General features: G+C 45.7%; 1 protein-coding gene across 7 annotated transcripts in view; it reads right to left on the reverse strand.

The window, feature by feature from the left end:
• The window catches only part of NFATC2 (nuclear factor of activated T cells 2), an 88,235-nt gene that overhangs the window by 47,502 nt on the left and 22,912 nt on the right, over window positions 1-17,821 (reverse strand). For all 7 annotated transcript variants that reach the window (XM_048963431.1, XM_048963427.1, XM_048963429.1 and 4 more), the window contains 3 exons: window positions 11,191-11,393; window positions 9,679-9,851; window positions 30-170 (listed from right to left, as the gene is read on the reverse strand). In XM_048963431.1, the coding sequence (XP_048819388.1) occupies window positions 30-170; window positions 9,679-9,851; window positions 11,191-11,393 (517 nt within the window). The remainder of the gene's footprint in view (window positions 1-29; window positions 171-9,678; window positions 9,852-11,190; window positions 11,394-17,821) is intronic.

Consider the following 17,821-nt stretch of genomic DNA (forward strand, 5'->3'; position numbering starts at 1 on the left):
TAGGGAAAGTGAGGAAAAAACTGCCTTACCTGAAGTTTTCTCTGTGAACACCACCTTGGACTCCGCTGTGAAATTCTGTCCTGTCAGGATCATCTGTTGCCCTCCATACACGAGGCAACTATCAATGTCTTGTCTTTCAACCATCGGAAGTTCATGAGCAGACCTTTGGGCTGTGGACAAAATACAGACATGAATGAAATCAACTCTGTTTTACCAGCACTTTCCAAATCTGCCCAGAACTATCCACAGATTGATCTTGTCATCGTTACCATCTGCTGACTGCCAAAGCAGCTTCTCCAGGGTGCTAAATTTAGGTTTGAGAGGGAAAAATAAACTTACTCAAGGCATTTTATTTGGAAACATTCAGGAGCTGGCTGCAGCATTCAGCTGTGCTGGCCTTACTCCTTGTCCTTGAAAAAGGACAGCTTGGATGAATGAGCTGGAACTTGCCCATGTCTGTTTCCAAATAAATGGCCAAATTTTCAAGTGCAGGCACACTACAGCACTGGAGCCCAAAAATTCCACCTGCAGCGAGGATTCCACTGAATAATACCAAATTCCTTCAGAAAAAAAAAATAAAAATAAACCTTTTCTACAAACACCCACTGCCTCCCACAGACCATGCCCAATGTCAGCCCAGCTCCGTGTGGCTGCCACAGCAGCACTGTCTCCATGGGCACTGAGAGTCCACACACAGCTGGGGGCAACCACAGAGCCGTGGGGGCACAGCAGCTCCAGCTTTTTGGGATTCTCTCTATCCCCACTCAGAAAACCCAGAAAGCACCACCTCTCCTCCTGCCTTCCGTTCCTCCCATCAAAACAGCCGTGTGCGGGGTCAGGAAAGCAGCGGAGGGTCCTGCTCACCTTCCCTGTGAGCCCACCTTAACCCACTGCTCACTCAGCAGGAGCCGAAGAAAGCAACACGAGAATCATTCCCTGCAACACAGACAGCTGGAAAACATCAGGAGCTTCCCTGTGAGCAGACCAGGTGGGCAGCAGTTTGGGGCTGGTGAACTGCGAGTTCGTGACCTGCACTCAAACTCCTCCAGATTCATCCACCCCAACTGGAAAGGCCTCCAGAGGATGCCGCTCATCTATTTAGCAGCTGCCTTGGCTGGATTTTAACTTTCTGTAACAAAAAGCAAGCTCCCAAGAGGCCCTGAGCACTTGTGTCTTGCCTTCACTGGACACCAATCAGTGCTGGGCCAGAAATAATGAAATGTTATCCTACACACTCATGTTGGGCTTCCACTCTCACATGGGCAGAGCTGTGGTGCAGGCATTCTTTTCACCATTTACTGCTCTGCAACCTTACAAGAGCCGAAAATCTGAAGCTCTTGGCTGCAGAGAGCTGCCCAAATTCTCTCACTGCAGCAAAACAAAGTTGGTATATTTGGGGGGAAAACACAAGCATTAAACCATGCAGACAGACATGCAGGGGAGAGGAGGGCAAGTTTTCTAGTAAGGACAAGCTCACTGGAAGCTCTTCTGCAGTCTGACAATTTTTGCTCTTGTTAGAAATACTAATAAGTCAATATCTGTAAGTTTCTTATGCCGTTCAAAAGGCATTTTTTAAAATCTATTTAAAACAACCTTATGACTCATTGTTCCCTTCAAATATATTACAACAGCTGGGCTAAGATGCTGCCAATTAAGACTATATATTCAGATTACTTTCACAGAAGCTGCTAATTTCTTTCACATGGCTGCATGATTAATTCCAAGCCCTAAATCCTCACACTTTTGATGAGTTCATAATTGGATTTATCACAAAGGTTTGGGACCTCAAAGACTTACGAGTTAATAGCAACAACCAAGATCGTGTCCATAACACTCAAGAGAAAATGTAGCTATGCTTCGCCCCAAACACTGTTTATTCCTATTCAATCCACAGAGTTCACTTCTTGAGTGTCCCAAATTTTCAAAATTACAGATTAATCTACATCTCCTACTGACTTCAGTGCCTCAACACAGCGCTTTGCAACCTGCCATCCCTTCGATCAGTGGTTTGCAAGGCTTTTTCAGGCTGAAGGAGAACAAATTTTAGCCTGGAAATAACCGTCTGACTCATCTTAATTACATTTGGATCCAAGCAAGTTGGAAATGGCTGCTGAAGACCAAGTCTCTGTTCAACTTCCATCCAGCACAATGTTTGTGTACGCTGCAACGACCTACCAGGGAGCCGGGGAGGCAGCAGGTACACTGGGGAACCCTGATGCCATCCTCAGCCAGGCAGGGCAGCTGAGCAATACTGCCTGAAGTCTGCATCGTGCAGAGGAGTCCCGGGGTTTCCTGACACAGCCCCATACTGGCCAGCAGCAGGCTGGGGCAAAGCTACACACAGGCACAGCTACAGGCTATGGGCATCTCCAGAAGAGCTTTTAACCAGACCCAGAATTAATAACTTATAGGTGTATGCTTATAGGTGCACAAAACCCACACCTACTTTAAACGTGCAGCAGAACAATGTCATTTAGAAATTTTCCAGTTGAGTTTCACAGTGTAGATATCATGCCAAAGGGAAAGGTGGAGGAATTCAGGTACCTACTGAGCACCAGGCTTCCTCTAGCATGTTCTGCCTGCACTGTTCTCTGGGTGGTTTGCAAACCCTTTTCTAAAAAAAAAGTTTTAATTTTCCGAGATCTTATTTTTCACCCAGGCCTGCAAGAACATCTCACCCCAATCCCCATTTTCACTAGAAGGGAGGCTCCAGGTTCGGCATGGAACTGCCTCAATAGGATTACTTTTTTTCCTCTGCAAGAAATATTAATTGCCAATAAATCCCCTTCCTCTATGGCTCATGATGGGTGGACTGTATGCAATAATTTCACACTATTCCCTCTCTTCCCCCAGGGGTTGACACTTCATAAAGTGACCTACAGCTACTGGAGTTTATGAGCTTTGAATAAACAAAACACTGTTGATTTAACCAGTTGGGGTGTTTACTTTCAATAGCAACAGTTACTGACATAAGGCAGCAAAGCAAATGCTATAGAAATGCTCACACTTGGCCTGAAGCAGTGTGTCAACCTATTAATAGGGGGCATTATTTTTCTATTTTATTTGACTGTCTGCAAATCAAGATGTCATGGATGCACAGTGCCAAGAAACACAGTGCACACAGTGACACAAGAGAGAAAGGCAGCGGCTGTCCCAGCCACTGCACCACCTCTGGGCAGCCTCAGCTGGGAGGGATGCAGTCCCTGCGCCTCCTGCCCTGCACACAGGGCCCACACGCTGCTGCCATGTCACACAACCTGTCCCCTTAGCCTCCCTTCCTGTGCCAGCTGGTGGAAGAATGGTAAAGGCTACCTAAAATAAAAATAATGGCTACCTAAACCTCTAGGCTGGTGGGCTGAATGCGGCACATGGAATGCACAAGCCTGTGGGCTGACCATAAGCAAAGTGCCGAGGCAAGGAGGTTTTTCTTCCTTCCTCACCTGCCCACAGCACCTACAATTGGTCCTTTTTTGGCAGAGAGGCTTTTGGGTTTTTAGGAAGAAAAGGGTATATTTTGAGACAGTGACTACCTGGAATCATCTATTGTGGCTCCAAATGCACCCCAGGAAAGTGTTACTCATACGAGCCCCTTAGGAAATCTCAGCTCTGCCTGTGAGCCCCTCCATCTCCCCATCAGCACGACTCCTCCATGTATCCCCTGGATGAGCAGCCCGAGCCCAGCCTGAGCATCATGTTTCCTTCCACTGCCTTGGAGGCTTTCCAGGTGCTGCCTTGTCTTGCCCAAATGCTGACTCGTTTTATGAGGAGTCTTAACTGAAGCTAAATGTATCTTAACAGCTTCCAGAGAGGAACTGTCTAGGCAATCTCTCTTCTCCATAAGCAATGAGTGAGGGCCGGATCCGGGAAGGTAGGCAGAGTGAAAACACTGCTGTGGTCTGCCTCTGGGGAGGAAAAGGCTTGCGAGCTCTGCACAGAGCAGCGCAGGTCTGACAACTGCCTGCAGGGCAGACACTCCTTAGCCTCTTTCTATCAGTGCAGGTTTTCAATGCCTTATTCTGCTGCATGGCTGAAGGCTTCCATGCAAATTTCTGTGTAGCAGAGGCCAAAGAATAGCTGCTCTGTGCTATCTTGCTGACACCTGCCGCAACTCTAGATCCAGAGCTTAAGTTGCCCCTCTGTCCTTACATCTGATCCTATAGTTGAGCACAGTTCAGAAGCAATCTTATCCTGGCTGATGAAAAGCAGGACTGAGGACCACCCACAACTCAGAGGACAAAGCTGGCATTACGTCTAGTTACCTCTGTCATCACAAGCCAAGTAAACTAAATTTGAGATACTGAAAGAGGACTCCAGACCTGCACCCCAGCACAGCAGTTGTCCCAGGCCAAATGTCCAGATCTCTCTTTGGGACCTCCTGCTCCCACCACATCCCCAGCAGCCCCAGCCTGCTGGAAGCCTTCACACCATGACTCCCAACCCCAACATGACTTTTCAAACCCCCAAAGACTCCTGGCTGAAGCCACCGGTTCCTGTTGGGTTGGAGAAGGGCAAGGAGAGCAGCCTGCCTGATGCTAAAAAGAACCCTAAATCCTAGAAGCAACAGCAGTGCCTTAGCAGCAGCGTAATTTGTTGTGGGATTAATTCTTCCACCTCAGTGCAAACCTTAATGAGCCAAAGTAAATATCTCTTTCCTCCTGTCACTCTGTGTTTATTTACTGCAAACTGCTTGCCTGTGGGAGGATTGATAGGAGCAGCACTCCTGTGCCCTCTGCTTACCCAATGCATTAATGTCCTGAGAGACTTTGATCCCATTCATCACACACTGAAGCACCCTGAGCTCTCTGGGTGGGCAGAGAGGAGAAGGCTGGGAGCTGCATGGTGGGACTGGAGAGGACCAAGGACAGCAGGGTGGGAGGATTTACCTCGTGCTAAGACCATCGGGTAGCAGAAGGCTTAAGTGAGAACCAAGTAAATAAAGCAGATTTCCAACCATTGCGATGTGAAGCCTTGAAATCTGATCTAAATGCTACCAAAAAAAGAACCCAGGATGGGATGACAACAGTTTCCAACTTGTTACCAGCACAACTTAACAGCAGTTCATACAGAGCCATCCAAGAAAAAAAAAAACCCACCAAGAATAGAGGACTTTTCCCCTTCTCTGCACATAATTTATTTTATGATGCCTATGTGAAGAAGGAGTGACAAGCACTGATGGCAGCAGTGTCAGATAAGTATGATACTTTCTATGAACTGCAGCCAGCTCAACAAACCAGCATGTGATTAATGACAGGAAAACCATGGCCTCGGTTCACTTCCCTGTCGATCATCTCTGCGGGTATGCACAGCATTTCCCTTTAATCCCTTGTGGAGGAGATCTGCTGAGCTTAAATTATGCTCAGAAATCCATGGTCTGCATAATAGGCTGGGTCGCTTACTTTTACCAACAGCAGTACTGCAAAGGCATAAAGTAAACCGAAGGCTTGCAGCCTGCAGAAAGGGTCGGCATTCTCTTTCTGACTCAGATTTTCCAGATTAAAATCTTCTGGTTGCACACTGAAAGAGGCAAAAGATGTCAGAACTAACTGTTAAATTCTGTGCTTTAGGAGAGAGACAAATTTCACTTTGGGAAAAGCAGCAGTTTTTGCATGAGCTGCATTATGGAGAACTGCACGTCTTGAAACTGAAGCGAACAGGGGAGATTCCCTGAATTCAACTGGAAACCATGCTACTCTCATAATAATCACATTTCTGATTAAAATTGCAGATGAGTATCTCTCAGGTGCAAAGAGATCATTTGCTTCTATGCCTTTGTCTCAGTAAAGCAGGGCTCCTTCTTGCCTGCCACTGTATTCCAGCCAGCACAACTCGCGGCCGAGGAAAAGCGCTCGCTGCTTTGCCAGGACAGCATTCTTTCAAATGACTAGCTCTTTCCTCTGGAGTTATTAATGTGTCAAATATCATAGGCTCAGATTGTCTAATATGGGAAAATCTACTAGAAGGAGAGAAAAATAAAGGAAACTTCCAGGGAAATTGATTGAAGGGAAATAAGATATTTGACCCGATTTAGTGGAACAAAATACTGTCAATAATAGAAACTATTTTAAATTCCTTAGCTGGACACACTGTTCTTCAGTAATAAGCTTTGTTTGTTTTGTTTTTACCACCGTGGAATATCTATTATAAGAACAAGGTTTTAGAATTTTTCTCTCTCTCGTGCCAAGTGTCATCATTTGTATTTTAAGGGATTTGTGAGCACAGCTTAGTTTCAGCAAACACAGATTATATGAAACAAGAACTGTGAGATGCTTTGGGAAGCTTTGACCACGATCCACTAGAATTAAATCCTGTGACAATGCGAGTGGGACTCCCACCCTTACATTCACATCTCACAGACGTTTGCACTGTCCATTGTCAGCAGCACGAGGAAAAGCAGGCAGTCTCTCACAGGTGCTTTTGTGGTGGCTCTGAAATGCCTTCAATGCTGCTCCTTCCCCACCCAACGGATATCTCAGCCAAGGAGCAGAGATACAACTCCAGTGATCAGCCACTCACCAAGAAACAGGCTTCAGCTCGTAGGGAGCATCAAAAGAAACAAACAGAACCAATATTACAGATATTGTTGGAATGGATTGAAAATAACAACCAGGTCTGCGAACACCAAAACTCTCTGGGGGCAATTCACTGCGTGCCTTGTTGTTGTTATGGCTGCACATGAAGGGCCAAGTTAACTGCAGGACTCTTCATGGCTGAGATTTCACCCCCTTGCGTGACAGCAGCTGTTTGCAGCTCTGTGATGGCTGCTCTGATCTCAGACGTGCTGTGGTGATGATGACAATACTGTATTTTGGCAGCAAAGGACTGCAACTGAGAGGCACTTTGCTCTAATTGTATTCTCAGTACTTTCAGAGATTAGGACTCATGCTCAGGCTCAGATTTGAGGTCAGCAAGGAGCAACGGTCAAAAGAGATTTTTCTCACCCTTCCAGCGCCACACCTCCAACACAGCAGCTTCTTTCTCCCTACCTAAGTGATAGCCTGTTACAATTATCAGAGGGCTCTCAGATGCCTTTGCCTCCTCAGAGGCTTCAGAACAAATCAACAGGCAAAAGGATAAGACCTCTGCGAGCTGCTGAATGCGCAGCATGTCTGGATCGAGGTCCATTTTGAGGCATAACTGATCATTTAACAACGTAGCACCTCTGTGTTCCTCCCACACAGCTGCCTGGGGAGGAACTTGCACCGGATGGCTCTTTGAACCTGTGAAATCCCCTCCTAAAACCTGTCAAGTGCTGAATGTGACACAGATGAGGCAGAACCAAATCGCCCCCTAGAAAAGCAGATACTTCACAGTTGTTGCTTCATTGCAGCTAATGATCTGCTGACACCGGTGGGAGTTTTTAGCCAGGATCGGCTTCTGCTGAGGAGAGCACTCAGATGTTCTGTTGGTAGCAACAGCGCTCTCCAGGGAACCCCACTGCTGGGGAAACAGCAGTTCTCTATCCTAAAGCTGCTACTTACTGAGGCTTTCCCGGTGAGACACCATTAACAGCTACCAGACAGAAGAGATCTTCCAGGGGAGGCCGTGGGGAGAAGGGCTCCCACGCGGCCACGTCAAAAAAACAAAAAGCAAACAGTGGAGAAAAAGAGAATCCCAGCAGCACAGAAAGGGGGAAATTGGGATGCAAGGAGGAAACGCCTCAGAGCCCCAGCGTGCTCCTGCTATACCACGGTGTGTCAGGTTGCCTGAGCCAATCTGAGCACTGCGACGTGAGCAGGCTGTGAGAAACTTTGACTGCCATCTCTGGTGTGATTCAGTCCATGTCAGCAGTGCTGGCTGAGCCAACCCATGGCTTTAACCATCTTCCAGAACTGGGCTGCCATCAAGAAGCGCTACTTAAATGCAAAAGCCCCGTAAACATGTAACACACTGTCAATGGAAGAGGCTTACTTCTTCAGATCACTTCACACTCTATTTCCATGAGTTCAGGAAAATGCATCTCTTGTACATGCTTTCTTATCTGCCCAACTATCATTGGTTATGATCAATTTAGTTATAATAAACTTTTTATTTAATTATAAGAAAGCTATAAATAGGCCACTTGACTAGTATCTTCACCTTTGGCTTTTTTATGCCTCTAGGACTCATCTAACTGAGCACATCTCAGCATGAATGCCTAGACATCTTAAACAAGCTGGTGCAAATAGTCATTGCACAGGCAAATTAGGCGTGCATGTATGGTTCAGAAAATGTGATCTTGTTCTGTAAACCATGACTGGATTTCTGCTTGAATGCTCATCAGTGATGGGCACAAATACAGTGTATTTGCGGAAGGGTCTCAGAACTGCTCAGCTCACTCTTCGTGAAAGTGGTGTTTGGTTTTCTGGTAGGAGGACTGGAATTACTGGGGTGTCGTTGGTGAGTTCACGCACAACCCAGGGACCATCCATCTGGACCCGTGCTATTTGTCCGCACGGCTCACCTACCTGTCACTCCCACAGTTTCCCCACCTGAGTAGGTCCCCGTTACAAGAAAAACATTTTCACTTGGAAAAGAAACCAAGGAAGAAACCAGGTGATCCTTTCCTGCAATTCCTTTCCTGCCACAGAATGTGCAGTTTACTGAATGTTTCCTCTAGCACATGGGCCTTTGTTTCAGCAGGGACACACCTGGGGCCGCTACCATTTCAGTCATTTGGTCACATAGAGAATCCCGTCTCCCCTGGAGACAGCTGGTAGTTACTCTCACTGCTCTTCACTCCCATCACAGTGCCCAAAAACTCTGCTTTGATGGTAAAACACTGATAGTTGGCATTCTCTCATAAAAATTGCCAGGAGAATGTACATACCCATCATTATCTCCTTAGCTTTCTTTTTAAAATTAATTTCTACTGGTTTATTGTTTTTTTTTGTTTGTTTGTTTGTTTTGTTTTTTTTCCAATGATTCATTAGTTATAGTTGGACCTGATTTTCCATCCAAAGTTGTCTCCTCTCCTGTTATAAGTAGCTGTTATTTAAGCAAGCCTGCCCTCAATAAACAAACAAAATGCACATGGGAAACTCTTCAATGACTTTAACATGATTTAAGGCAAGACAGGTTCTGCTAAAGGGGTGAGTCATACAGCAAAGGAAGAGAAAAACTGTTCATTTTGTATTTGTGAAATCCCCAAACCTCAGAAAAGACACCATTTACCAACAAAAAGCATCACAGGATGCATGTAAACCAGCAGAGTGGGTGGAGCCCTTCCAGAAATGACTGATCCTGGGGGCACCTTGCTGGAGGCCTCTCTTTCTCAGGATGTTTTAACAAGTGGGAGGTGCAGGTTTCTCAGCTTACACACTTATAGAATATGCCCCTAGAAATCAAAACTGTGAGTTTTCTTCTGTCTCTCAGGGAAATACCAGAATAGCCTGGGCTTTCCCTGCTTCAACTGCAGCCTAACAAGCAGCACACACCCCAGCAGCATTATTGCCCAGAAAAGACAACCACCAGGATGGGCCCAAGCCTCTAAACCCAACCTGCACTCCATTTCATCTGTGCTCCCATCACAGAGCCGGGACCCAACCCAGGTCTGGATTCCAAGCCTCCACCACCAGCTTGCAGATAACGAGTTCTGGCTGCACCTTCACTCTACAGACCACTCCTGCACAAACAGCACGATGCAAACACGACCCCGGCCGCACACGCCTGCTGCTTCCCAGCAGATCTCAGGGTACTTACAGCACTCGATGGGGTTTGATGCTGCCTGCAGAGAGATGATGCGGCCGCTGGACTCAGGGATGTGCACGCGGAAGACAAGCCGGACGCGGGTGTTCTTCCTGCCGATGTCCGTCTCACCCTTACGCAGCTCGATGTCTGCATTCCTCAGCTTCAAAATCCCCGCACAGTCAATGCTGCCAAACACACAGGCCATTTAGAGCGGGCACCACACAGTAGAAAAGAAAACTCTTCTCTGCTCCCATTCACCAAAGCACAAAGGGAGGCTGACAGGAGCAGGAGGGGGCAATGAGGGGATGAGGACCGCTGTACCCAGCGCTGCTGCTTAACACTGCGTGCTTATGTGCAGGCTGATTTCTAGCGAGCCCTGTGTAGCACAGCAAACTTGTCTGCTTACAGCAGAGCCCAGGCAAGAGGAAGTGCCAATACAGAGTTGCAGGACCTGAGTTCTTCAGCTCAGAGGGTGCAGTGAGTGCAAGTAACAATGGGCACTGCCCATTGTATCCATTTTGTATCCATTTGAAAAATAGCACACATTCCATATGAATGAAAATCACATTTTGGGAGGATAAATCCAACTCAGTTTCCTACCCCCTCACCACTGCTTATATGCAGGGGTTTATTATTCCAGGGTTACTTGTTAGAAAGAGACAGTCATGTTCCATTTAGCACTTGGCTGCTTAAATTTGAAATGCAGGCTTCTATTTACTTCTTTGCAGAGGGAAGGAGAGGCTTAGAGGAGAGGGAGAAATTAGGTATATACTCTATTAAAAAGAAGATATATAAAGAAAGAGTGCGGATTTTGCAATGACGCAGGGGGGCTTAAAAACAAAGCCTCTCTGCCAAGTTTGTCAGTATCCTCTGAAGGATGGAGACGCAGCCCTTCCCTCTGCAGAGCAATCACTCTCATGCAGTCTGGCACACATTCAAGCCCAAAGTTTCAGACTGGTGCCCACTTCATCCCTCTGCCTCCATAAAACTGCAAGGAATAATACAGAAAAGATGTGCCTGTACTTGCTTTTCTGGTAACCTATTACAACAGGAGAGTGCAATTTCATGGCCAGAGCACTTGGCTGAGCTCAGGAGAGATGTTTTCTATTCCATTAACTGTTGTAAAAATGAAATGTATGCTTTTCTTCCGCTGTCTACTGCTCCTTGTTCGCATCCCCATGGCATAAGGACTTGAGATCTGAGTCTCATTTTCCTCAGCGCCACACCGAACCATTCTGACTTTGGATACAACAGGCAATTACCAGGCTGCAGCAACTGGGGCAAATAGCAAAAACATGTGCGTGCTTAGCTGATGAATGATAACCCCGCTACCAGCTTTCTCCCAGGTACTTGTAACTGTCTGCTCAAACTTTTGTGAAAAGGGCCTTACATTCATTATCATCCAAATGCTTTGGAAAGGGGAGTCTTTCCAGGACAGACATCTTTATCCATTCAAGTTCCTGCTTTCCATGGGAGGAAGAACTTAACATCCACAACTTTGCTAATAAAAAGAAATATGCTTACGTTGCTTTCATGTTGTTTTTGGGTTCCAATGGGATCTCTAAAACTTTGGTGTTGCCAATAATTTTTTCATAGCTGGTGGTGGTGACAGTCTTTCCTGTAATGCGATGGACTTGATAGAAAGCATGAGGTTTGAGTATCCGTTCATCTGCTGTCCCGATGAAGATCTGAAGACCCAATGGTTTGTTCTCCATGTAACCGTGAAGCTGGCAAGACATTCAGAATCAGTTGTCACACACAGAGCTTGGAATACCCTCATTTCAGCAGAGGTACTGAGATGCTCACAGATATGGAGATCAGGAAGTAAGCCTCTCCAAAAGTAATGCCCCCTATTCATTTCCATGGAAACTACCACAGATACAGATAGTGCAATAACACTGCTTGATAGAGTAAATTCTCAGCTACAAAACACTGCATTTTCCAACTTGGTCATCATCATTAGCTGTGCATTTTTGCCAGTGATGAACAGGAGCCCGCAAGCTGCACTCATAAAAACCTGCATGGCCATCAGGAGTGCGGGTTGTCTTTCAACATCACTGCTGCTGAAATGCACCACCCACTGCCTCACTGTGCTCACATACACTGTTTGCTCACAGACAGACAAACACTGCGTTTTCTGCGCACCATCTTCTTCCCCTAGGGAGGATGTTCTCTGTTAATATCTACTTTTCCACCCTACAAAGCTCTCGGTCTGCAAAATTCTTTAATAGCCTTAAAAATATATATGTTCTTGTTCTTCCAAACACACTCACGTGGGGTTGATTCCCTGCTCACTGAAATTCATCCTTCCCCCAGTTGCTGGGGAAGGATGTTGCCTTCAGCCACTCTTTTTGCCTTCCACTAAATCCCATCTGTACAGACAGAGATGGTCTTTTTGTTTTGTGACACAGTGAGGACTTGGCTGAATTAGATGTAAGAGGGTAAGAACCCTCTACAGTTCAAAGACATAAAGAAACTCTTCTATAATAAATAACATGTTCCTAAACAGTATTTGCTTCAAGAGAAGCAAGAAAGCCAGAATTTCTTTGTAGGCCAGAAGACAAAGAAATATCTTCTTCTTCATTAACATTCAAAATTACAAATCAAATCATCCTAAATTTCTCACATAACCAAAAATGAAAAACAGACATTTATCTACCACATGGCTAGTGATCTAGCTGAAAGGGAACGTTATAGCCTGAGACACACCAAATTTGTTTTCAATTATTCCATCCACATACAAAAGCTTGATGAAGCTGTGCAAAGCAAACAGAACTAGAAGAACACACAAAAAAGGAAGATTAAGCTAATGGTAATTACGGCAAACCTTTCTTTTTTCTCCTCTTTTTTTTCCCTTTTTCTCTTCTCAGCAGTCAGCAGGAGGTATCTTTGCACAGAAGGACTAATCCCCCCCGGAAGGGGACCACATGCAGCATCAACACGATCCTGGCAACCTTCCTCCAGTGTGGCAAATGTAAAGCGACACTCGCTCTGCTAAGCTATCATTACTCACGTAGCACATATTTGCAAGGCACACAAAGATGATGTCCGTGCCCCAGAGACCTTACAACCTAAAGCTCCATTGAAGCCAACAGACTTAAGCACAGGTCACGCATGGAAGAACCTCAGAACCCAGCCCAGACGCAGCTCAGACATCTACAATAACTCACTCACACAAGCACTCTGCTACGTTGTTAGGGGGGAATTTAGGGTCTGAGGCTCTGCGCCAACGTGCCAATTGGCAGCTAGGCAGGAAGGAGCAGAGCTGGGCTCCAAGCACAAGAGCTGTTGGTACTGGAGGAGCAACACTGTCTAGAATGTGCTAAATATGATGGCAGCCGTGAGGAGGTTCAGAAAGAGACAGAGTGAGGCAAAAAGAAGACAAAGGGCAACAGAGGTCTGGATGACAGGTCTACTGAGAACAGAACTGCATGTGCGAATCATCCCCTGCTTACCCATGGTGAGGCCCACTAAGCCCAGGTCCTCCAGGAGCAACACTGAAATGCAGCCTAAGCACAGTTCTTTCAAAATCCAGGATTTCCTGGCCTTCAGCAAAAAGCCATTGTATGACAAAAAGCCATCTTGTCTTTACAAGGGGAGAGGGAGAAAGAGAAGAGAGGAGGTTTTTTTTAAGTACTGAGCACAGTTATCATCATGCCTGACAGCACAATCTGTGGACCCAGCAAGGACGACGAGAGGTGCTTTGGGCTGAAGAGTGGCTGCAGTGACAGCAATGCAGCATTTGCTCCACCTATGAACTTGTCGAGCAAAACCCAGAGTTATCACTGGGAGACTGGAACAGAGGAAAACAGGTAACAAATTACAAAGGAAAATTTGCCCCAGGTGAGGGCAGGCAGTAGCAGCTATCGCAGAACTGCCCCATACAGAGGTTTTAATACTGACCACCTTGAAAATTAATTGTAAAGGGTGGTTTTGCTCATGTATAGAGCACATTCCCAAGGTAAAACTACTCCTGGTCTTCTAATAACATACACACATGTAGGTGTACACCCATACAAATGCATACACGCTTAAAAAAAGAGGAGTCAATTGTCTGCTCATACGGCAAAGTTTGTGTCACCTGAGGGTCGAGAGCAGTAAAACACATTGTAAAAGACCTCGTCCTTCACAGGACCAGATTTTAAATAAACAGTTTCATCAGTGGAAGAAAGTAAAGTAATTAGTTGGTAATTTATGGCACCACGGGAATGCTTTGGGATGACATCACTGTAAATCAAAATAGCATTATATAAATCAAATACAATGAAAAAAAGATATATAAAAGTGTTCTGCAACCTAATTTAAAAATGATGCTCTTATCCTGAGCTAACTGCTTATATTTTACATTTTAAAGGATTACACAGGGGATCATTTAGCACAAGCATTTCCATCTGCCACTCATACACCAAGAGTACACCAGGATGACTTAGGAACAAAACGGGATGGACAGCTGACAGAACTGCTGTAAGCACATGAAAGTCAGAGTTTTACACCAAGATTTGCCACTTGCTGCATTGCTTTGGTTGTGCCCTATAATCTCTCTCCATCCATAACAGGGCAATGCGGATGCTAAACCTTCTTCACAGGGACAGGAAGGAATTGGTATTTTGTGCTGCCCTTTTCATACACAGAAATGCATTGTGAACTAGAATGAAAGAAGACGTTGAAGTTTTGTTTCAGGTACAGTTTTCCTCAAAATTGAGCTGGATGAGACTGTCAGCCTGCACAGACACTCACCTCTGTGCTAGGCACCTACCTCACAATTTAGCAGAAAGCTGACATTTCTTTGAGGGCACAAAGGGGGCAAAAGAGGATCTCAAAGAACCCTATGGAGAAGTGAAGTTTCTTAATAGTAACTCTGAAGTTCATTTTTCCTCCCTTAGCAACAACCAAGCTCCTGTAACGCCTCAGGATTTTCTAGTCCCACTCCTCTGCTAATCCCTCAGAAGGGCAGAGCACAGCTGGCATGGCAGAGCTGCAGCTGCCCAAGGGCAGGGCGCAATGCTGTGCTGCTCAGCTGGAGTGGGAGCACAGCAGGGATGAGGGCAGAGGAGCAGCCCTGCACCAAGGTGTTGTCCTACCGCCTTTCTCACTTCTTGCAGTGATGGAAAAAAAGAAAAAAAAAGAAAAAGAAAAAAGATCTGGATTTCAGTTTCGAGAGAGTGAGAATTAAGAAAGATTTATGAATAGAGAACTCTGGAAGGAAATATGTTTGTGTATTATAAGGTGAGCTATTCACAATAAAACTCCCCCAAACTGTATACAGATCGAGCTGGAAAAAAACCAACTCCTTTGAGTCACATTTGCCACAAGGGGAAGGAGAAGCCAGACATGATGTGTACCTTTCCATACTCTATTTTGGGATTTTAAGATCCTATTTCTTTCAGTTGAAAGATTTTTCTTAAACTTTACTTTTGCATAACTCTTATAATATTAACCTGGCCAGACACGGGCTGGTCTGTGACCTGAGGAAATGCAAAGCACTTCGGCGGATAAACAAATAACATCATCCAGAAAACAAGGAGACTTTTCTTGTTCGGTTTTCGCTGTTACGATTGGATTTCTAAACAAAATGGAAATTTGTGGTATGATTAAAATCATCAGCTCACCTCTGCACAAACAAAATTCCTTCACTCTGCACTCCATCCATAGATCAATAGCAGTCAGACTTGGGAGAAGGGGCAGTAATTGCCATTTTCAGAATGGCACATGCAATTCCACATGCAAAACACAAGCAGATGTGCCATTAGCAGCTGTGGATGGGCAGCCCAGTCACCTACTCAAACACAATTCCTGAGGCAGTGCCAGCAGCTGCAGCCACTAAGACCACGCATTGGACACCTGAGAGAAGGCATTATTTTTCCTGAATTATTCTGAATTATTTTCTGGATGTATTTCTGAATTATTTCAGAACTCGGATCTTATAAACAGAAGAGGCAGACCTGAATACATAACGCTCACAGAGCAAGTTTGAAATCCAAGTCTAAATCAGTCCCTAACTCAGTATGTTCAGATGAATCAAACCCTGCAGCTGCACAGTCTGCATAACCTCTGGCTGCAGTGATTTTAAAACACAGGTTCACCTCTGCAGCGCTGTGTAAATAGCAAATCTCTTTGCAAAGCAAAGCCTGCAGCACTGCTTGGTTACGCTGGGAGCGGAGTGATACATTGACAGCATCAGAAAGGTGAATTCCTTAAAGATTCTCTAGGTGGCCAGCCACAGGTACAACATATGCACACAAAGAGGGAATTCAGAGAAACCTTTGGAACTCAGTTTTTTGAATATTGCATGTATTTACTTGAATTTAAATATTACTGCAGTTTACATAAAACTGTATTATCAGGAAGTAGGAAGAGCAGATAGGGAGATAACTGTTCTTAAACAGGGACTCCAAAGCAGCGAGGAGCAGTGACATGCCAGTCCCTACAGGCAGTAAGCACAGCGAGAACTCATCCCTGCCACGCTGTGCCTCTCACCAGCTACAAGGTGTTGGTTTCTGCTAGCAGTGAAAGTTTCTGCATTTGCTTTTTTCATTCTTCAGGACTTCAAGTTGCACGTCTACAAGCCAAATACCTGGTCTGCAAGCAAACAGCGATGGGCTTTGCCAGACAGCAGCAGGAGCACCTGCAAGTCTTAAAGGCACCTCTGGAGAGCCCTTTGAGGACCTGTGTGATGCAGGCTGCGTGTTACAGACACTGATGGCCTTTGAGAGTAGAAGGGAATAATTTGTTTCCCACTCATCCACACAGAGCTTTGCTTGTCAAGCATTGAGGCCTTTCTCCCCCGGGAGATATAAAGCTACACATCTTTAAAGATGATTTTGCACATCTTCCTGTCTAGACAACGCAAGCTACTGCCAGGAGGAGAGTATAAAACTGGGGAATAAGGACATCGAGCCTAGCAAATTAATTTGTTTGAAATAAATCAGCTCTTCTGCTTGTTTCAGCTCAGTCTATTAACGGCTGCATTCTACTTGCTATCTCCTGGTGGAAGTCATTTCAGCTTCCCACTGAAAGGGGTGTGCATGTGTGTGGCCGTGGTGATTCAGAGGGGCCACCATCAGGCGTTGGTGGAAAATGGGAAAACAGAGCTCAACCGGCAGCGCTTAATTAGAAGCAAATAGAAAGCCGCGTGAGAAATCGCTTCCTCCTACTGCTTCCTTTTTCCTGCTGTACACGAGGAGATAAGAAAGCACTCACAGGATCGCCCCTTGGTGCACACAGGGCAGCATGCAGGCTCAGCGCCGGCTGCCTGAGGAAGGAGCCCCACTCCCCCAGCTCCCACCTTCCTCCTGAAGCAGCCAGAGGCTGCAGAGCTGAGCCTGTGCCCTGAGGGCTCTGACACCAGAAATTATTTCCCGCTCACACTACATCTGCCTGGAGGCTGCTTTCCACGCCAGCACCTTAGGACAATATGCAGCAGAGCAGAGGAAGATGTGCTTGTCGGAACGGACCCCGCTTGCCACAGCTCTTCTGCAGTGCCTGCTCAGTTCGTTTCCTGGTTGAAGGAACTTTGTGTTTTGATTTGATCATTAATTCCCATCATTAATACTCTCCGGCTGCAACACTTCCAAGGATTTTTTAGGGGAGCCTTTATTCAACAATATTCTGACCAGGATGGAAAAGTGTATTGTCTCGCGGAGAGCACCATACCATTAGCTGTCAGTAATTAACAGAAGACCTCCTCCAGACACCATACCACATAGTGGCTTGCTCGTCTGCTTTCACTGGAGCTGACACTGAGCAATAAAGTTGAAACTTGTCACGTTTCTGTTCAATTTGATGTACTTGGGACACAGCAAAAGAACAGAAATCATAAGGAAATTTCCAAGGACTGAATCTCATTTGTGCTGCTCCTCACCATAAATGACAACCAGGCTCCCAGTATCTAACTGGGCTTATTAGTTCTTCCCAGGATTTAAAATAGAGGCCCATGGCAGAAAAGACAGGAGGAAGCAACTGAGGGTCAAAGCAGGCTTTAGTTTCTTGCTGCCTCGACACAGGTCATTCTGTAACACAAGCAGGCTGTTGCTTCTCTGCACCTCAGCTTTGCTACCCCTCACTCAGCACATCACCTCTTCATGAGGGACAGAATCCCTTTCACTGGAACAGACTCAGCTTAATGTCTTTAAGCAACAGAGAATGTAGTTCATGT

This window comes from Lagopus muta, chromosome 16 (genome assembly GCF_023343835.1).
Source record: "Lagopus muta isolate bLagMut1 chromosome 16, bLagMut1 primary, whole genome shotgun sequence".
NCBI lineage: Eukaryota > Metazoa > Chordata > Aves > Galliformes > Phasianidae > Lagopus > Lagopus muta.